General features: G+C 39.1%; 2 protein-coding genes across 4 annotated transcripts in view; one reads left to right on the top strand and one right to left on the bottom strand.

The window, feature by feature from the left end:
• Window positions 1–22,298, bottom strand: part of NUP205 (nucleoporin 205) — a 119,211-nt gene that overhangs the window by 10,718 nt on the left and 86,195 nt on the right. For all 3 annotated transcript variants that reach the window (XR_006198951.1, XM_042925644.1, XM_042925635.1), the window contains 8 exons: window positions 21,796–21,987; window positions 21,006–21,273; window positions 20,817–20,915; window positions 12,574–12,722; window positions 10,885–11,076; window positions 9,886–10,007; window positions 8,076–8,214; window positions 5,158–5,284 (listed from right to left, as the gene is read on the bottom strand). Coding sequence is in view for 2 of the 3 variants with exons in the window: in XM_042925644.1 (XP_042781578.1) it covers window positions 5,158–5,284; window positions 8,076–8,214; window positions 9,886–10,007; window positions 10,885–11,076; window positions 12,574–12,722; window positions 20,817–20,915; window positions 21,006–21,273; window positions 21,796–21,987 (1,288 nt within the window). In the remaining variant the exon portion in view is untranslated. The remainder of the gene's footprint in view (window positions 1–5,157; window positions 5,285–8,075; window positions 8,215–9,885; window positions 10,008–10,884; window positions 11,077–12,573; window positions 12,723–20,816; window positions 20,916–21,005; window positions 21,274–21,795; window positions 21,988–22,298) is intronic.
• Window positions 6,995–7,631, top strand: LOC122212052 (60S ribosomal protein L17-like). Its single transcript, XM_042925722.1, has one exon. It carries the CDS (start codon window positions 7,014–7,016, stop codon window positions 7,566–7,568), a length of 555 nt encoding a protein of 184 aa, XP_042781656.1. The 5' UTR covers window positions 6,995–7,013; the 3' UTR covers window positions 7,569–7,631.

The following is a 22,298-nucleotide window of genomic DNA, read 5'->3' as shown; positions in this document are numbered from 1 at the left end:
CACTTTTTAAAGTTTTTAAGATAAATCTACTTTTTATTTATAACCATAAAAGTTAAAAATGTTCTAAACTCAGAAGTAAATTACTCTCTCCTGCTGAAAGTTTAGGATATAAAACACTAAAAATGAAATGTATTTCTTTTTTCTTTTAACTCTTCTAGGTACTGTATCATCTGATTTTTTTTTTCTTTTCCCCTTAGGCAAAGTAGAGTTTGCACGTACACACAAAAGTTCCCATTAAACTTCTGTTTAGACTTATTACAGAATTCTTAAATCAAGTTGATCAATCTTACAGTACCGGGATGAACACCCTTTACTTCCAGGTTCTCCAGGTAAACACGCAGCTCACTCACTCTGCTGGTTTCTTCCTTTCCTCCATGGCTGTACTCATGCTCATGACCCACCTGAACCCATCCTGGCCACCCTTTGTTTTCACAATCTCCTTAATTCAGTCCTTACCTCCAAGCATACGCTCTAGAGCGTGTAACCCAGAACCTTATCTTTTGCTCCTTATAGTAACAAGACCTCCTCTTTGTAGATTTCTCAGCCCACGACCTCACATGCTGGCTTGGCCCACCTGTGCCTCATTACTCCACTAGATCCCATCCCTTCCCTTCTCCACCTCCTCTGGGAGTTTGCTCTGAGGATCACTTTTCCAGCTTATCCAAATCTACCCCGCCACAGAAGATTTTTCCTATTTGAAAACACGTTCAGGTCTCCCTTGTACTCCAAAAAATAAAACCCCCAAATAAGCGAACATATGGTTAATATCAAATTCTTGAAATATTTTGTCCACATTTGCTGCTTGTATTTTTAAACCCTCTTTCCCATCCTACCCCTTAAAGCTGGACCTTGTACCTAACACCGCCATGAAATGTGGGCCTTTTCCTCTCTGTTCTCAAGTTTCCTGATTTCTGCAACATGTATTGCTATTCCCCAGTTCCTTTTTTCCACCTGCTGCCTCTCTTTAAAAGACTACTTGGGAGGCACCTGACTGGCTCAGTCAGTGGAAGATGCAACTCTTGATCTCAGGGTTGTAAGTTCAAGCCCCATGTTGGGTGTAGAGATTACTTAAAAACAGAATCTTTGGGGCGCCTGGGTGGCTCAGTCGGTTAAGCGTCCGACTTCAGCTCAGGTCACGATCTCGCAGTCTGTGAGTTCGAGCCCCGCGTCGGGCTCTGGGCTGACGGCTCAGAGCCTGGAGCCTGCTTCTGATTCTGTGTCTCCCTCTCTCTCTGCCCCTGCCCCGTTCATGCTCTGTCTCTCTCCGTCTCAAAAATAAATAAAACGTTTAAAACAAAAAAAAAAAAACAGAATCTTAAAAAAAAAAAAAAAAAAGACTACCAATTTCTGTAAGACGCTCTCAGTTTCTGTAAGATGCTTCTGCTAAGTGCCAAATGAGTACTAGGTGTACCATTTACATTGGTCTCAACTCCAAAACACTTTCCAGAATATTTGTGGGTCATAGAAAAAAAATTAACCTTTTGGTCAGTATTTGAGGAGGTATGACATAACCGGTATGAGGCTAGGCAATATGGGGGACACAGTTATAAATGGGCTTAAAATTTAATGTGAGAATTTAAGATAAAAAAAATATATAGTAAAATTACAGGAGAACACAAAACAGTATGTCCTCAAAGGCTAAACTGTGCAGAGTGGGGCTGATAGGAGTGAAAACTGTTACAAGTTTGTCTGAAACTTTTGGGAGGGTGTTTGTCATTATCTTCAGAAGAAAAATTTAAGTGTTTTTATTTTCTGGCCAACGACTGCCAGGCATTTATCAAGCCTACCAGCTCAAATCTACAAAATGCCTATATATACACATAGACACACATACACAGACATACATACACAGTTATTAAATGCAACACTGTTGGAAATTTTTTAAAAAGCTTGGAAACAGTAAACATGTTACAGGTGTCTGGTTAAAGAACAAAGACCTGGTTAACTCTCGCAACTGGAAAATGATACCCAATTTAAAAGAATGAGGTAGGAGCTCTATGTGGTGAGGGAAAAGATCTCCAAGACAAACTGGAAAAAAGAAGTTACTTACGTAGCAGTGCGTATCATCTGATTTCACTTGTGCAGGGAGGGGACAATTTGACGCCATATGCATAGAAACTTCTCAAAAAAATAAGCTAAGTTGATACCTAATTCCCTTTAGAGAACAAGAACTGCTGGTCGCTGTTCCCTAAACCACTTTAGACAGCCGCTGCACCACTTTTACTTTTCTTTTTTTTCACGAGCCTGTGAAACTGCTGGGGCACCTGGGTGGCTCAGGTGGTCGGTCATCCAACTCCTGATTTCAACTCGGGTCATGATCTCGTGGTCATGCGATCAGGTCCTGCTTTGGGCTCTGCGCTAACTGGAAGGAGCCGGTTCGGGATTCTCTCTCTCCCTGTCTCTCTGCCCCTCTCTGCTTGTACTTGCTCCCTCCCTCTCTCACTCTCAATAAACAAACAAAAAAACATTAATAAGATAAAATAAAGTGCTTTTCTTAATACAATCTTAATACGATGACAGGGTCAAATGATGCTATTAGCAAAATATAGAAAATTTAGGCATTTAAAAAAGTTACTGACAGAAGACTTCATGAATAAAACCACCTTGTCAGAGAGGATTTGATAAAAGGTAAATTCTCTCGATACCTAACTCAGCACTTCTAGGCTAAGATGGCAGAATGAAGGAGCATCATAGAATGTCCCTCCTGTCATCAACCTACAAAATGAACAAAATTCAGCACAAGGGGGTGGGGGAAGAATTATGCCATAAATAGCGAAAAATGGTGATGGCAAAGAAAAAAAACTAGAGAAAATTCTGAAGTAAGCAGCACGATTCAGCCCATGACCTTTATTCCACTCCTCAGAAGCAATGGCAAAAAAAAAGAAGATTAAACCAAAAACATTTGCAAATTCTCATGAACCTCTTCAATTTGCAGAGAAGCCTTTTACAGTACTTAGGTAAGGCCCTGGGGAAACCAAGGGGAAAACGGTTAGGAGAACCACTACAAAGCACTGTGGGACCTCAGCAGAGGCAGGAAGGACGGCCTGACTTGGTATCATTGAAAGACACTGGCATGAGTGGGGAATGAGCACGACAAGCGCACGGCACTGGGACACACCGTGACTGGGCAGAGTGGAAGCTGGGCTCTCCTCAGAATAAGCACAGGCCTAAGCACTCTGCCCAGCCAAACCCGCTCCCTCTCCCAATACCACGGGCTCAAACACTGACACCCCTCAGAGAGGAAAACATACCGGTGGTGGGGTAGAATCCTGGGCTGGCCTCAGCCTTCTCCATAGCAACATAGTGGAGATAGTGTAGCCTACTAGTTAACTGCACAGGCTCAGAAGCCATATTGGCTGGGAAACTACACCAGCAGTATTATCTATGTGACTTTGGACAAGGTAACCTCTCTGTGCCTCAGTTTTCTCATCTGTAAAATGTGGAAAACAGTTCTACCTCATAAGACCCTTGTGAGAATTAAATAAATATGCTAAGTGTTTAAAGAAATAGTACTTGGCACATTATGCTTAATAAATGCAAGCTGTTATCATTAATATTATAAGTTCTGAGGGAAAGAATCATAATCAGCCATGCCATCTTTCACGAAAAGAGGCAACCTGTATTTTTTTTAAATTTTTTTTAATGTTTATTTATTTTTGAGAGAGAGAGAGAGAGAGAGAGAGAGAGAGAGAGAGAGAGACAGCGACAGAGCATGAGCGAGGGAGGGGCAGAGAGAGAGGGAGACACAGAATCTGAAGCAGGCTCCAGACTCTGAGCTGTCAGCACAGAGCCTGACATGGGGCTCAAACCCATGAGCTGTGAAATCATGACCTGAGCTGAAGTCGGACACTTAACCAACTGAGCCACCCAGGTGCTTCCCCTTTTTTTTTAACATTTTTTTAATGTTTATTTATTTTTTGAGAGAGAGAGAGAGACAGACAGAGCATGAGCAGGGGAGGGGTAGAGAGAGAAGGAGAAAAAGAGGCAACCTTTAGATGCTGATAAACATTAGAAAATTCAGGGACTGTAATATACTTTTTCTTGGGGGAAAGGACCTCAATACAAATTAAAAATACCAAGAGATAAATCGAAAGAAAGAACTAAGAACAGTGAAGCTGTGGGGGAAAAAAAACAATGGTGTGTTTCAGTGAATGCACGTAAATATACAAATAAAACTGAACAGCTGAAGGTTTCATGGGTACAGGTCTGAATGTAAATAAAACCTGACAGAGTAAAAATAATATAGGCAAAGATAATCTGAAGGTGGAAAAAGAAGTATAAAAGAACTCATGATTTCAGTCTTGCATACTATAGGAGTTAATTGATTCTGTCTAAAATATACAGATGGTAAGGAAATTCAAAGGAAAAAAAATAACCAAATATCTTAATAATGTTTCATAATCTTTTTTTCCTTCATCACAGTGATCATTTAAGAACTAACAGCCCTTGTAATCTTGTAGTAAAAAAAAAACATTTGTCTGGAATTCAACAAGGTCTTCAGTTTTTCTTTCAATTAATTTCTTTTTCTTTTGAGAGAGAGAGAAGAGGAGAGAAAGAGAGAGAAAGAGGGAGAGATAGGGGGAGGGACAGAGAAAGAAGGAGAGAGAGAATCCCAAGCAGACTGCACTGTCGGCACAAGGCCTGAAATGGGGCTCAATCTCATGAACCACGAGATCACGACCTGAGTCAAGATCAAGAGTCAGATGCTTAGCCAACTGAGCCACCCAGGTGTTCCTCTCTTCAATTAATTTCTTAATCTGTTGAACTCATGTAAAATTAAATAGTTTTCTAACAATGCACGTGAAAAATAATGTCATTCTCGTAAGTTATCTCTGTGTGCCTCCGTCCCTGTCTCGTATACATACATATAAAACAACATTTGAAAGGCTCGCTTCAGCAGCACATATACTAAAAAAACACTTGGTAAATTCTAGGCAGTGAGGTTTTGAGTAGTCATTATTTTCTTGAACTCTGAATTTTTGTATGACATATATCACTCTTATAAATAAAAACTTACTAATTAAAAAAAAAAGCAGTTAACGGTTAGGACCAATTTCAAGCAAGTCCTACGTATTGCAAAGCCATAAGAACCTCATTGTATTAAGCGTACGTCAGTCCGTAAAGAATTTCAAAGTCCATCCAACATAATCGACTCACCAGGAAGTGCTGCTTTACTTATAATTCCTGTCAGTAGAGCCAGTTCCTGCAGGGACCCAGCGCTCACGTCCTGGCAGCGCAGGATTGCTTGGATGGTATCAGAATGCGAAATGAGAAACTGCAACACCTGAGCCGAGGAGAAGGGAGTGGAATGGAAAAAACAGAGGTCAACAGGAGAAAATTGTATTATGAATTTATAATTCATCTTTTTTTAGTAACGCTGAAGCCAGAAATTCAATGTCATGAATCACAATGAACGTAATATAAGAATCGTCTTTTGCATTTATGTGGCTTATTTCTTCAAGAAGCAAATATTTACCTAAAATTCACAAGAAAGATCATTTCAAAGTTTAGAAATTACTGTATTTAGAGGCTACGGTTGAAAAGTATAACTTAGAACTACTGTATGAATACTGTTACTTAACTCTCAGTTTCTTTTATTTTTGTCCAAGTGGAACTAGAACAGGAGCTTAAAATAAATGGATATAAAAATGACTTACTGAATTTAAGTTGCTCTATAAAAATCTGATTGGCCTGACATGGGGACAATCACATAAAAGCTTTTGTTAAATTCTCCTTTTGATATGGTAAATACAAACGAGAGAAAAACCCTGCCCTCTAAACTGCGCCCTTCCACACTGGCATTTTCCAGCATACCATCATGGACTCAGTTTCACACGGGATGGGATGTCTCCTCAACTCGACCGAACGCCTTGAAGGCTGAGCCTCTATGCCCAAACAAGCCAAACATCTGAATCACTCAGCAACTGTGTCCCTTTTGAGGTTTTAATTCAGATTCCTGGCCTTAGCCCGTAACTGCTGGATGTGGTGCTCCGTAATCTGTGTTTTTAAAACAAGCTCCTTGGGGGATTCTGCGAGAGCCAGTACAAGAGTGGCATCAGAGAATCTTATATCATCACAATGTCCCACTTAGAATAAAAAGAAATCTTAATCTCAATAAAAGAGAAGACAGGGGAAGTCTCTGAGTTTTAAAGAACTGACCCAAAGGCCACATATGAAAGGGGTAAGATGTACTAACGCAGTATAAAACAAGATGTCGAGGCGCCTGGGTGGCTCAGTCGGTTGAGTGTCCGACCCTTGATATTAGCTCAGGTCATGATCCCGGGGTTGTGGGATCAAGTCTCACATCGGGCTGCACACTGAGCATGGAGACTGCTTAGGATTCTCTCTCTCTCACCCCCTCTGCCCCTCCCCGACTCACGTGCTCTCTCTCTTAAAAAAAGGGAAGAAAGAAAAAACTGGTGCCTAGGTGGCTCAGTCTGTTCAGTGCCCACCTTCGGCTCATGTAATGATCTCATGGTTCTTGGGTTTGAGACCCGCACCAGGCTCTGCACTGACAACGTGGAGCATGCTTGGGATTCTCTCTCTCTCCTTTTCTTTCTGCCCCTCCCCCACTCAGGGGCGCACTCACGTGTGTGCACACAAGCACACTCTCTCGAAATAAATAAACTTAAAAAATTTTTAAAAATACATAAACAAAACAAAACAAAACACGGTGCTATGTTAGAAACAGCAGCATTCTACCCTGGTGACATAAGCCTGGAGACTGAAGACAGGGAAAGCACATAACATTACCATGAGGTATTGGGACACAGTTCTGGAGGGTGTTGCAATAATAGGGCAAAACAATAAAGACTCCAGAGTCATAATGATAAGTCTAATCGGTGAATGGCTAGATTATATATTGTATTATTAGTTTAAAGAGACAAAGATTTCTTTTTTTGAAGGTTTCAACTGAAAAGAGAGGAAAATAAAACGAATTTCTGGTGCTCAATGAAAAAAAATTTAGTTAGAAAATTCACTTACTTAGAAGCGGCCTGAGGTGATCTCTGAAAATGGTTCGCTATTCACTTGACCCGGAAAACCCGACAAAATCATGCAAATCAAGAGGTTCAAATCTTCGTGTTCACTTTAAGAACACACGGGAAACTGCCCAGGCCATCAAGGGTATGCATATCCGAAAAGCCACCAAGTATCTGAAAGATGTCACTTTGCAGAAGCAATGTGTGCCATTCCGACGCTACAATGGTGGAGTTGGTAGGTGTGCCCAGGCCAAACAGTGGGGCTGGACACAGGGTCGGTGGCCCAAAAAGAGTGCCGAATTTTTACTGCACATGCTTAAAAATGCAGAGAGTAATGCTGAACTTAAGGGTTTAGATGTAGATTCTCTGGTCATTGAGCACATCCAGGTGAACAAAGCCCCCAAAATGCGGCGTAGAACTTACAGGGCTCATGGTCGGATTAACCCATACATGAGCTCTCCCTGCCACATTGAGATGATCCTTACTGAAAAAGAGCAGATTGTTCCTAAACCAGAAGAGGAGGTTGCACAAAAGAAAAAGATATCCCAGAAGAAACTGAAGAAACAAAAACTTATGGCCCAGGAGTAAATTCTGCATGAAATACATGCAAATAAAAGTAAAAACAGAAAAAAAAAAAAAAAAAAAAAAAAAGAAAATTCACTTACTTCAATTACTTCGTTCTCTAAATATCACAATTAAATTTAAAAATTTAAATAAAAATTAAATCATCTATCCTTTATACTTTCTGCAAGGCCTAACATAGTGTATGGCCTCTCGCTAAATCCCTGGTTAAACCACATTTTAGAAGCAGCTTATTCCTATCATCATAACCACTTCCCTTTACAGAAGAACACGTTTCGAGCTCTTGCTTTCCATCTCACTATTCCATTCTTCACTGTGGGGTTTCATTCAAATAAGAGTATATGTAAGAATGGGCCAGTGAAGTTCACGCAAGGTACCAGGGGGCTGGCTATCAGTGCCCGGGTCTGCCACAGCGGACGGTAAACCCATGGACGCTGTCTATGCCTAGGGTTTCTGCAACTCTAAAACGCAGCCCCTGCACCAGACGACCTCCAGGCCAATGACTCTTCTTACCTGGCCTGCTGCCTGCAAGTGCTGGGCCGTGCTGGACGTGAGGATGACCTGGCACAAGCGGAGAGCCGGGAGCAGAATCTGCCGGTAGCGGTCCACGGGGGCAGGGATGAAAACTGGCGGGTCTCTCATGCCAAACATGCTTCATTCATTTCCACCCAACAAGGAGAGAGCGACAGTCCGAGAGTTAAGGGACGCTAACAGTTCCTGCCCATCTCCAGGGCAAACAATCACAGGTGCCTGATTAAGATGCGAAGCTACTAATGAGAATTCTCCATCTCATATAGACAGTAAAAACGGAGTTATTTCAATTATGAAAAAACTCAGTAAAGAAAATCTGCATAATTTGAAGACAATGCTTGGAATTTCCTAAACATATTTATTCTACTCTGAAAGCTCCCTTGGGCCATAGAAACTATAAGCAAGAAACAAATAAAAACAAGTTATTTTCCCCCAAGTTTCCCCCTCCTATACCCACAGCCAAAAATGAATCTACTTTGCCCATTAGATTTAAAAAATCAAGACTTTAAAAAGTTAAAACGAAGTTGTAAAATCACTTAAAAAAAATTTTTTTTTAATGTTTATTCATTTTGAAGGAGAGACAGAGCATGAGCAAGGGGAAGGAGAGGGAGAAGGAGAGGGAGAGGGAGAGGGAGAGGGAGAGGGAGAGCGAGAGCGAGAGCGAGCAAGCGAGAGACACACACACACACACACACACACACACACACACACACACACACAATCTGAAGTAGGCTCCAGACTCTGATGGGGGCTCAAACTCATGAACCATATGTTCATGACCTGAGCTGAAGTCAGATGCTTAACCGACTGAGCCACCCAGGTGCCCCTAATATCACTGAACTTTTAAGATTAGGTACTAATAAAATATTATTCATTATAAATATTTAAATTTTTAGACAAAAGAAAATGGTTGCCGAATGAAGAGAATGGACACAAAACACAGAAATAAATAAGAGAAAAGCTTTGCACACACAAGTGATTATATGCCAAGACCCAAGGAATGTAATTAACTCAATCCTCTTTACCTAAGGAGAAATAATAGCTGTCATGTTTAAAACTTCAGAAAACAAAACAACAAAAAAAACCCTACATTTCTTTTCTGGAGGTAAAACAGTTCTATAGTTAATCCTAGAAAAACTCAAATATTCAATTTGGCAATGGGCTTATGAAGAAAATTAGTAAAACAGTGTTATTTACTTCCAAGAGGATAGGCTAACAATGCTGCAGCCAGTAGACAAAAATGAAGAACAAAAACAAAAACAAAAAAACCCAAAACCCATATTCAAACTGAACCAAGAAATCTGTTAAGAAGCTTGAAACTTAAAATAATTTGACTAAAAGCTTTCAAATGTACAAGCAGGTGGCAAAACGCTACAAAAAGAAAAATATAAAATACTATTCAAGTCATCAGGAATAAGAAATCCACAACAAATTATAATTTCACTATAATACTTTAAAGGACCAGTATAACTAAAAATATATATTCTATTGAACAGAACACTAAAGTTGGGAAGAAAACCATTTACTAACAAAATGCTCTCCTATTTCCCTATTACTGCTCTCAAATGGAAAGCATTAGGTCCCTCCTACTCTTACCCTTATTAGCAACTTCCATTTACTAGTAAAAGGCAGGGATGTAGGACCAAAATTTAAGTTATCAAGGTGAAAGAGTACTGCTCAAACAGAATGATAAACCAACGGCGAAGATTTCGTTTGGAACTTCTTTTTCCTCACTAATCCTTTACAATGAAGGAACAGTACAGAAACAATACCGGCGTATACGGACACTTACCCCTGCGGGTCCATCTCTGGGCGCATGTCATAGACCTGGCACTGCGCCAGTCGCACTATCACCCCGGACCTCAGCAGCTCTAAAGCGCCCTGCTGTATCTTGGCCACTCTTGTAAGAAATGCCTAAGAAGTTACAAAAGGAAAAGCATCAATACAGAAATCATATCCAAGGGCCTCAGATCAAAATGAGACTCTCTCACAGCATAGTTCTGATCTCTCATCATACTGAAGAGAAATTCTGAGCTAGCTCTGCAGGGCACATGATACACGGGATTCTCCGAGGATTAAATACAGCATATCTGAGGTGGCACAGCACAGTGCCTTGCAAGAAACAGTATTCAACTCAACTGTAGTTTTACTTATCGTCATGTGGGCATATGGCGGGGGGGGGGGGGGGGGGGGGGGGAGATGGTTTTGCTCATAGCTGTATCTCTAGCACCTACTGCCACACCTGGCATATAACAGGTATTTAATAAACACTTGTTGAATAAAGAAACGAGGGGGGAGTTAATAACGGGTCTAAGACTTTAGTGCTTCCATTATTGTGACTCTGTAGTATTCTCAACAAATCTGAAGGAAAGGAAATGATGCATTATATATGGTATTGAAAATCTCGTGTTTAAACCAGAACCAGCACAGCTACGTTGGAATGTTCCACAGGCAGCTAATACAGTCTGAATTCTGTGGCGAAGAGACAATTTTGCTTACTGCTCTCCTCAGAGCACTCAGCGTCCCATTATTCCCCATCATCAGCAACCTGAATGAGGAGCAAGCAGTTCCATTACCCGGCTAACCCTCTCGGGATCACTTCAACTCATCTTTGGCATGCTTCGAAGTTACATTTCTAACACATGTTCCAAATTTAAAACTCTTTGAAATGATTATAGCTTACATGACAGAAATACTAAAAATGTCGGCCACATTCACATTCTTTAATACATCTATTGATCTAAGAGGAAGTGAGCGGTTGATCTAACTTCAAATGAATACAAAGTCTTACCATTTTGGATTCGTAAGTATAAAGGGCTTTTAAGAGGGGAGGTTGTGGCGTTAATAAGCTCTGCAAAGTATGGTCATCTTCTACCAAGCTGTCCACGAGCACCTTCAAGTAGCCACTGTTAGAAAGATACAAGAGCCACTGCTGCTGTTTATCTACAGAGACGATCCGATCAAGTAGAGCCAGTGCCAGCATCTGAAGAACAAATCAAAGCCCAAAACATGGAGATGGCCACCAAAACCAAGGACAGAAACTCCCTTGATATGAAAATATTTACAGCTTTTCTTACAAGGGAAATGGTAGCTTGCAATTACATTTTATTTTGTTGTTTTTTTTTTTATTTTTGAGAAACTTGAAAGCTGTGTATACAGAATTTTGATTTATTAATAAAAGGAGAAAAGAGACTTGTTAAAAATAGCTTTTTCCCCTAATGGTGAAGTATTACATGCACATTACAGGAAACCTAGAAAACATAGAAAAGCATATAGAATATATGTGGCCTGATAAACACTGCTACTCCATTTTGGTCTCTCTCCTCTTCAGTCCTTTTTCTATGCATAACAACACTTAAAATGTTTTGTTTTGAACATCATTAAGAACTTACTACACAGTTTATATTCATCCTATTTCTTAAATTTCTTAAAGGCCTGTTTCCCACCATCTTCAAATACATCTGACCCCTGAACAACACGGGGGTTAGGAGCACAGTTGAAAATCCATGTATAACTTTTTGACTCCCCACAACCTTATAATTACTTATAATTACTTATAATTACTTATAATTACTAAGAGCCTACTGCTGACCAGAAGCCTGGTGGATACATAAATATTGTTGATTAACACATATTTTTTATCTTATATGTATTACATACTGTATTCTTCCAATTAAGTAATCTAGAGAAAAAAAAATGTTCAAAAAAGAGAAAATACATTTACAGTTCTGTACTGTATCTGTCAAAACAAATCTGCACAGTAAGTGGACCCACGCAGTTTAAACCCGTGTTGTTTAAGGATCAGCTGTATATGATTCAAATACTATGAAACTCTTCATTAGCAGGAAGTTATCTTCTCATTGTATTATCACCAGTGTGGTACAGTATTTTAAAGAATTATAAATGCAAATTTCCCTCCACAAAGCGAAGAAAGACATATTCAGTATAAAACCTGTGTACCCAGTATTCTCTTAACCAAAGATCTTTATTAAGCAGCATTTCTACCAGTGTAAGGCTAACCTCACAATCAGCAGAAAGATTATGCTGAGGGAAAATTCTGAACTGAGATTCTGAACAGAAATAAAGAAAACAGATGAATAAATAAAATAGAAATTCCAAATTATAACAAATAAGAAAATTCATTAGGGGCGCCTGGGTGGCTCAGTTGGTTAAAGCATCTGATCTCAGCTCAGGTCATGATCTGGTGGTTTGTGAGTTCGAGCCCCGTGTCGGCTCTGTGCTGACAGCTCAGAGCCTTGAGCCTGTGTTGGATTCTGTGACTCCCTCTCTGTCTGCCCCTCCCCTCTCTTTCTTTCTCTCTCTCTCTCTCTCAAAAAATAAACATTAAAAACAATTCACTAAAATATATTGCAGACAATAATTCTCAATATATAACATGCATTTGCAAAGTTAATTCAGTTTATACCTTAATAAGTCAAAATATTTATTCAATTGTTATACTAAACAGGAGTTACTGTACCCTTCCAATCTCATGGCCATCACAAGCATCTCGACAGACCACTTCCATGAGGGCAGCACCGTAGCTCTCAATGATGGCTATGTTTTCTCGTTGTAATTTACTAAATACATCTTCAGGGGCTGTCAGCCTTTCCCACATGGTTTTCTTGGCTAAAAGGGTTACAACAGAAAATATTTAAAACACCCCAATAAAGAACAGTGTGATGACTGAGCTTCATATAGACTAGACAAGAAAAAAAAATCCCTCCATTATTTCATGTAGTACCCAAGGACCCACCAACAACCAATGGGTCTAGGCAGCTAAACTTCAAAAACACAATGCACACATTGTACACTAAGGTGACAACTGTGTTATGAAAAGGATAAACTCCCTATTCTTAAATAAATCAAATGAACTACTTTTTTTAATGTTATTTTTGTGAGAGTAAATGCACACATGTGCGTGCACATGAGCAGCGGAGGGGCAGAAGGAGGGAGAGAGAGAATCCCAAGCAAGCCCCATGCTCAGTGCAGAGCCTGAGGTGGGGCTCATTCCCATGAACTGTGAGATCATGATCTGAGCCAAAATCAAGAGTCAGACTGACTGAGGCACCCATATGCCCAAAATCAAAATGAATTATAAGACAATAAGAGAACCAATATCCTGTATTTATTCTGCTAATCAAGCTATTTTCATCCTTTATTGGGATCTATGAGAATTTTGACTAAAAAAAGTTAGGTACAAAGTCGACAAAAATCTGCTTCCAAAAAAAATCAGATTTTATTTATATTTTGTAATTGAAATACTTATTAAAAATACTTATTAAAAAAGCATACCCCTTATGAAAATAATTTAAATATACAAAGATAATTAAAGATATAATCATATATTTTACTAAGATTCATGTAAACCTTCTAGAAGAGTTTCAAAAATGTATTACATAAAGCCATAACCTGTATTTCAAACCAATCTTATGACTTTTTACAACTACTACACGGCAACTATTTTTAAATCAGGGAAAAGTTCTCAAGATGAACTGATCAGAACGGAGAGTATAAACGAAGAAGGTTTAATCATGGAAAATAAAAGTAACCCACATTGTGCCTTACGTCCCATTATAATGTTCGCAGAAGGCAAACTTGCAGAGTTTTAATAATATTTTTCCCCCTCAAATATTTTTACCACTACTTTTAATTTTGTTTCAGTCGTACTTATTTTTAATTTCAATAACTGTCAAAGGAGGGTATGGGATTTTTATGTTTCTCAATCACATCACTCCCTCACATCATCTGTCCCCATCTCCTGCTCAATCTCATCTTCCACTCTTTCCCTCTTCCGCTGGCTGCCACCACATGACCCTTTCTGTCCCTCACATTCACCACTTTGGTCTCAGGATCTCTGCACTTTGATCTTTCGGGTTTTTCCTCAGATCTCAGCATGGCTGCCTCGTCTTCATCATTCCAGCCTCTAACATCACTTCTCAGCTACATCCAACACGCCCTACACATACACAGCACAGCACTATCTCATTTTCTGCATAGTACTTATTTACCAGTACATCAGGTTGTGTTACATCTGGATTCTGTCTTGCCCACCACTATTGTCCTGGTATTTAGCACAGTGGCTAGCACAGTAGCGCAATATTAATTACTGACGGACAGGTTAGAGAAAGCTCAGAAATGTGCTCCAGGGATGCCACCAGATGCCCTCAGGATGGGTTTTCAAAAAGCCAGCCTGAGGAGCTATAGCACCTTTTCTGGTTTACACACAGGACCGCTACAAAATTGTCTGAATAAAGGTTGTGAATAAAAGTCTGAAAGCCACTACTTTGTAATTTGTAGTTTTAGCCACAGATTCCAGATTTCAAACTGGCTGAAATGAGGGCAGAGGGCTGCTGGAACATCACTCTCCGGACTCCTCCACACAAACCCTGAGACACTCCGCCAGGAGCCCCTACGGCTTTACACAGAAAACTGAAACCAAGGGTTGCAGAAGACCAGGCTTAGTCGTAAAGAAACAACTTGATCTGCGTTTTCCAACTGTGAACAGATCTCCAAGTTCCACATTTTATTAACAGTACCACCTAGAAATAAGAAAATTCTAAGGCTGCAACTTAATTAGAACTTTCTTTTAAATTTTCATTTTTGGAGGGTAAATTAGTTCATTAGAAACCACCAAATTAGTTTCTTTTACACCAAACTGTTCCTTCTTCCAACATAGCTTATAAATCACTGCCATACAAATTTTTCTAAATACCAACTTCATAGCACTTTTCTCAGTAACTTAACATGGCTATCAACTGCTTAATCCAACTAGCTTTACCACTGCAATTTCATTTGCAAGGTCATTAATATGGTCCTACCCTTTCACTCCATTTTATTTCCCATCAACCGTTATTTTCCACAACCCTTGCTTATAGCAAAGACATCCTCCTTAGTCTTTACTCCCTCCTAAGTTTGGGCCTTGCTTGAAGAGCCCTCCATTTAGTCCTATGTAAATACAACTTCACCTGCAAAGCCCAGTGAAAGTCTTGATTTTTCTTCTTCTCATACCTCTTATAATTTATACTTGGGGTTCAAAAACTAAGGGCTGAGAGCAAAATCTAACCTGTTTTTATAAAGTGTGATGTGACAGAGCCATGGTCACTCAACTGCAGTCTCTGGCTGCCTTCACACTATAAAGGTAGGGGTGAGTAGCTGCAACAGAGAGCATATGACTTGCAAAATCTAAAATATTCACTAACTGGCCTTTACAGAAAAAGTTTGCTGGCATCTAGCCTGTATCACCCAACTTAATGCTTCCTGTTTTATAAATACATATACTGTCATTTATACTAGAATATAATCCTTATGAAAACAAGAACCTAATTAATATTTCCTGCTTTTGGAATAAGTGAAAATAATCAGCCACCAAATGAGATCAGATTTTTATTCATATTGTGAAAAACCGGAAATAATCTAAATGTCCAAAAATGGACAAGGTAAGTGATGGTATACCCATAAGTGACAAAATGCATAGAGCTATTAAAAATATTATTTAACAAAGAAAAAAGCTCATAAAATACTGAGTGAAAAGACAAGGGAGATTTTAAGTCAATATGGCTGGCTATAACAAAAGTTGCAATAGTTATCTTAGCAGGGTAGAATGTGGGACTTCTTCTTAGCTTTGTTTATTAGTATGTTCTAAATTTCCTCATTCAGTATTTATTTTGAAATAAAAAACAAAAGCTAAAAATATTTTTTAAATGACCAATTATTAATTTTTAATCAGGTTCTCAGGTTCTAGGACTTGACTCAGGTTGTAAAGAATAAAAGTGATGAGAAATGTACATCTAAATTCACATCAAGCAAAAGAGCCTGCATTTTACTACACACACCCATAGCTATAGCTGGTATTTTTAAGTCACTTGTTGGAATCAGACTCAAAGAACAGAGTCAAGAGCAGGCAATATGCTCTATATAATCCTTTTAGTCCCACTACTTTATGACTTACAGGTGTATTTATACTATAATGCCAGATCATACTAATGCCTAGACCATAACAATTTTTAATGTCACAATAAGATTATCAAAAAAAATTTTTTTTTAAGTTTATTTATGGGGTGCCTGGATGGCTCAGTTGGTTAAGTGACCAATTCCTGATTTAAACTTAGGTCATGATCTCATGGTTCATGGATTTAAACCCCATGTTTGGCTTCGCACTAATATCACAGTCTGCTTGAGATTCTCTCTCTCTCCCCTTTCTCTCTCTCTCTCTCAAAATAAATAAACTTTTGAGAGAGAGAGAGAGAGAGAGAGAGAGAGAGAGGGAGGGAGGCAGAGAGAGGGAGAGGCAGAATCCCAAGCAGGCTCCATGCTGTCAGTGCAAAGCCCAACTCGAGGCTCGAACTCATGATCTGTGAGATCATGACCTGAACTGAGACCAAGAGTTGGATGCTTAACTGACTGAGCCACCCAGATGCTCTGGTTCTCAAAAATTTAATAATGGCAATAGATTGTCTTTTCTAATCTTCTTTTTAAAAAAAGATGAATAGATATTATGGTTTCACAAAGAACAGGAATATTCTTGCTCAAAGGTCACAAGAGCCCAAAAGAACTATGAGCAGAGAAGAAAATTCCTTATGTTTATGACAATTTCTAATTCTTATAAAGAAAATACAAAACTGAGTATCATTAACTTACCAAATTTAAGGGGAAAAAAGAGCCAATTTAAAGGAAAGAGAACCTATGAAAAAAAGCTCATAATGAAAGTACTTAAAATTGCAACAATTTAATCCATTTTACTGAGATTATACAGAACATTCAAACAGGGCTAAACTTATACGAAAATAAAACTAAGGAAGATGCACTATATCATGGCTCTGATGTGTTAGCATAACTTTCTAAGTTGACTTTATAAATAAACTTTTATTGAAAATAATAATCTCATAAAAATGTGCTGAAAATGTGTATCTTTGTAATTATCTGTATTTAAATGTAAAGTATTTTTATAATACTAAAGCGGAAGAAACAAACGAATAAAGAAATTAAGAATACAGCAACAGGGCTTCATATTAAACATTTACGCTTTGGTCAAACTGTATTTTCTCCCATGGTCACTGGTAGAAATGAGAAAAAATAAAAGATGAAAAGAATAAAAAGAGGGGTGCCTAGGTGGCTCAGTCAGTTAAGCGTCCAACTTCTGCTCAGGTCATGATCTCACGGTTTGTGGATTTTGGCCCAGCGTCGGGCTCTGTGCTGACAGCTCAGAGCCTGGAGCCTGCTTCAGATTCTGTGTCTCCCTCTCTCTCTGCCCCTCTCCCATGCGCACTGTGTCTTTCTCAAAAACTGATAAAAATCAACACTTAAAAAGTTTAAAAAAAAAAACAAAAGGAATACAAAGAGAGATAGGCATGATGTCAACTCTTGTCAACTAACCCCCAGGGATTACATGTGCAAAAAAAAATGTCAGATTTTAACTACACTGTTCTTGACATATATGAATCTTCCAAAGAATTTTACTCAAGAATATATGCTTTTGTTTCTCCCCACATCTGCATTGCCAACTCAAGGTGATGGAGTCCACCTACAGTGATTTTCACAAAGCTAATATATGCTTAAGAGCTAACTGAATTTTCTTTCCCCTAAACTGTGTGCTCATATCCTTTGACCATTTTTTCTACTGGGTTTGATTCGTAGGTGTTCTTTACGTATTAGAAATTAGCCCTTTGTACTATGAGCTACAAATACACTGCTGGTAGGTATTACCTATCAAATTAAAAAGAAATAATTACAAATTACAAAAAGACAACAATAACAAAAAGGATGAAGACGTGAGATGCTATGGCCAGGAAAAGGAACATTCTATTAAAAATAGGGAAAACTGAGCCACCTGGGTGGCTCAGCTGGCTCAGAATCCCACTTCAGCTCAGGTCATGATCTCACGAACTGTGAGTCTGAGCCCCACATCAGCCTCCACCCTGACAGTGAGGAGCCTGCTTGGGATTCTCTCTCTCTCCCTCTCTGACTCTCCCCCATGTGCATGCTATGCTCTCTCTCTCTCTCAAAATAATAAACTTGAGAAAAAAAAATCAAGGAAACTGATTTCTAATATCAGATCTGCCACAGACAAGCAAGTCATTTCATCTCTGTAAGTAGGATTCTTTTTACACAAAACAGGAAAAATAGCTGCCCAGTATCCAGTATACATAGTTATGTTAAAAATAAAGTAAAAGAGGTATGGAAAAATAAGTATGTAGACATTAAAAGTTCAGGTCCTGTTTTAAAATAAAATAGAAAGTAGGTACCATGTCAAAACATGCACATACACATACAAAAGTAGGTATCAATAAATATTTATTAAATTTAGTATTTCTAACTTGAAACTTAAAAACACTAGTGTCTAGGAAATACAGTGCTTTGCTATTTAAAATAAGTCCAAATAGGGCACCTGGGTGGCTCAGTCGTTCAGCATCTGACTTTGGCTCAGGTCATGATCTCACGGTTCATGAGTTCAAATGGCACATCAGGTGAGTTCAAGGCCCTGATTCGGGCAAAACATGAGCCCTGTGTGAGCCCCGCTTCTATCTCTCTCTCCTCCCTTTCTCTCTGTCTCTCTCTGCCCTTGCTCACTTGAGCCTTGCCCCCCCCCCCAAAAATAAGTAAGCAAAATAAGTCAAAATAAGCAGCAATTAAGTGGTAAAAACAAAACAAAACAAAACAAAAGTAATTAAAGGATGAAATTAAAAATACATCATTTGAAAATTAAAAACAAAGGAGAATTTTCTTTTGTGGTCACACCACTTTATTACATCTTGATAGTGACGCCTTATAAAAAGTATGTTGTAGAGCTCTACCTAGTGGTTAAGTAGTGACTTTGCCAATTCCACTAAATCTAACGTAAAAAAATTTTCAGACAAGAGGAAAATGGAGAGGTGTGTTGGAGGGGGAGGAGTAGAGAGTGGAATCCCCATTATCATCTCTTAAGAAAAGCTTCTCTCTGTTTAAAAAGCTTCTCTGAACTATTCTTTTGAATGATCCTAAAAATTTTTGTGCTTTGCTTAAGTGGGTAGGCCATTTCTACAAATACATCATTTGGCTATTATTATCTCCTTAGAAAGACATGTAAAAATATCAGCCAGTAAAGAATAATATGAGATAATCTGGGTCTTACACACAGAGTGGTTTTTAAGAATCTGTGTACAGGGGTGCCTGGGTGGCTCGGTCGGTTAAGTGTCCGACTTCGGCTCAGGTCATGATCTCGCGGTCCGTGAGTTCAAGCCCCGCGTCGGGCTCTGTGCTGACAGCTCGGAGCCTGGAGCCTGTTTCAGATTCTGTGTCTCCCTCTCTCTCTGCCCCTCCCCTGTTCATGCTCTGTCTCTCTCTGTCTCAAAAATAAATAAATGTTAAAAAAAAAAATTTTTTTAAAAAAGAATCTGTGTACAAAATAGCAAATACTCATAAAGGTTCTCAGATGGGTATCGGCAGTCCATTATCAAAAGGTGCTTATGACAAGTTCTTAAATAGCAGGACATTTCTGGTGTAGAGTATTATACATTCATTTGCTGAATGGCTAAAAACATTTTTCATATCTGGAGACCAAAAAGGCCAGATTATTACTCTTAATTAACAATGCTAATTAAGGGTGCCTGGGTGGCTCAGTCAGTTGAGTGTCCAACTTCGGCTCAGGTCATGATCTCATGGTTTGTGAGTTTGAGCCTCGCGACGGGCTCTGTGCTGACAGCTCGGAGCTTGCAGCCTGCTTTGGATTCTGTGGCTCTGTCTCTCTCTGCCCCTCCCCCACCTGTACTCTGTCTCTCAAAAATCAATAAATGTTAAAAAAATTTTTTTAAATGCTAATTTTATTTAGAAAGTGGGATTTATCAATATTTTAAATAGGCATTACCTTTGACCAAGAAATTCTACCTCTTGGAATTTATTCAAGAAAAACTTCACATTAGTACAAAAAGATATAGGTACACTATTGATAAGGGTTTAAACTGGCAGAAAGCCATTTGGTAGGAGCTTTTTTCTTTTTTTTTTCATAGAGCACTCACACAAGTGGGGGAGGGATATAGGGAGAGGGAGCAAAAGAATCTTAAGCGGGCTCCACGCTGAGTGTGAGGCTAGATCTCACAACTGTGAGATCGTGACATGAGCTGAAATCGAGAGTCAGATGCTCAACTGACTGAGCCGCCCAGGCGCCTTTGGTAGAATCTATTAAAATAAAAATGCGCATAGTCTTTCACATGGAAATCTTACCATGAAGCATTCTTCTTGAAAAATACAAAGGCATATAACAGAACGTTTGATGCAGCATATTTGTGACAGTAAAAATTAGAAACAATGGAAGTGTCTATGAATAATGCAAATGGTTAAATAAACATTACTTCCGTATTACAGAACAACGGAGACATCTGAAAAGATTCAACTAGATATGCACCGTGATGCTCTGCAAAGGGGAGAAAGACCTGTACACGCTATGTACAGCAGACCGTTCAGTGGGACCAGAGAAAGAGAGGGAATTAAAAACGCATACAAGCTAAAGTGGTATTTGAGGGTTTTTTTTTTTTACAGTACTCATGTACTATCGTCTTAATTTTAAAAACTACACATTCTTCCTCGACTTCACATAAGTGCTTTCATGATTCCATAAAGACTCATTTTATTACAGCTTTACTTAGCCAAAAGACGGAAAACGGATTTTTTTTTTTTTAACTTAATCTCTACAACAGAATCTCTAAAAATCTCTGAAACAGAAAAGGTTAGAAATCTATCTGGTTCTACCTGCTTCTAATGTGTCTGGTTCATCTGGTCTCTGGGCGATCTGTAAGTAATACAACAAAGAGCCGTACAGGTGTGTCCTCACTCGCTGGAATCCGCCACCTAAGGAGATACAGAGTGCAAACCCTGTTTCAAATGAAAGTTAAAACAAACACAAAAGGTGTGATTTGTAAGAAATTTAGATGAAAAAACCTGTCTTCAAAATGAAGTCTAACAGTTTCTTCAATATGATGTGAAGCGAAGAGTCTCCAATAGAAGCAAAACCCACCACCGGGTTCTCTGCTGGAGAAGGTGACGCGAACGAGCTATCGAGCATAAAAGCGTAATGGGTCTCTCCGGGTCCCAAGACTAATGGTTGCTTCTGTTCAGTGCGAACGGCTTGGCTTAGGTGAGCAGTCAAGGTGAACACGGCACCTGCTACCACTGGCATTAACTCCTGCGCTGCTTCATCATCTAGTATCTTAAAGCAGAAAGACAAATCAGCTACCGTCATTAACAGGTTTTATATACCCTGAGCTTTCACCTACCATTAAGAATATAAGAATAGAATGTCATTGATCAAAGAAAATAAAAGCTAATATATAGAAAAATTTAAATATGATACTGGTAACGTGTGTTCTTAACCAGAAGGGATTCCTATCAGGATTCCTTAGAGAGGTCTTTAATGTAAATTCACACAAGTGGTCACCCACCAGAGTGTCCCATTCAGTATGTCTGGGATGGGATCCAACCGTGTATTTTTAAAAAGCTCCCTACATGATTGTGATACCTACTTTGGTTGAGAGCCATTACTGTACAGAAGACTTTCTCAAGGATCGCCTTAACACTGGCAATACACAACTCTATTTATTCCTAACATAAAAGGGGAAAAAAAGGATGGTGGGAAACTGTGTTTTTAAGTAGTATATAAAGATCTGTTCAGCAATACGGGAAGTAATTAGGAAGTAAGGAAGTTCAGGAAGCAATTTAGGAAGTACGTTACCTTATCATGCACATCTTGTAAGATATCACGGATAATCAGCTGCCGATCCTCTGCCTGAATGAGGTCCTGGGGACAAGCTGTGAGTATAATCTCCACCAGCTGCCTCCATGACTCCAGCACGTGCCGTTTTGCATGAAGACACTGCAGCAGCTTGTTTCTTCCTACCACATACTGAAGTATAGTGCTGATTTCCTAAAGCCACAGAAATTGAATCACAAGGTTAACAAATGGGCAGATAATATCTTTTACCAAAAGGGTCCGATTTTAACTTTATCTTTTTTAGTAATCTCTACACCCAATGTGGGGCTCCAACTCACGTCCCTGAAATCCAGAGTCGCACACTCCATCAACTGAGCCAGCCAGGCACCCCAACAGAGTCCTATTTTTCAAGAGTTATTTATTCTGTCAGTTAACCTGAACACATCTGTAGTATATTTAGGAAACCTTCCACGTGCATGCCAGTCAGCAGAGGTGGTAGGGGTTTTTTAACCCCATTTTCTTTG

The sequence above is a fragment of the Panthera leo genome, chromosome A2 (genome assembly GCF_018350215.1).
Source record: "Panthera leo isolate Ple1 chromosome A2, P.leo_Ple1_pat1.1, whole genome shotgun sequence".
Lineage (NCBI taxonomy): Eukaryota > Metazoa > Chordata > Mammalia > Carnivora > Felidae > Panthera > Panthera leo.
Note: the sequence above shows the minus strand (reverse complement) of the source record. Positions and strands in the feature narration are given on the sequence as shown.

Bases quoted from the DNA above. Each gene is read 5' to 3' on its own strand.
- LOC122212052 (XM_042925722.1), top strand. From the start codon at position 7,014: ATGGTTCGCTATTCACTTGACCCGGAAAACCCGACAAAATCATGCAAA.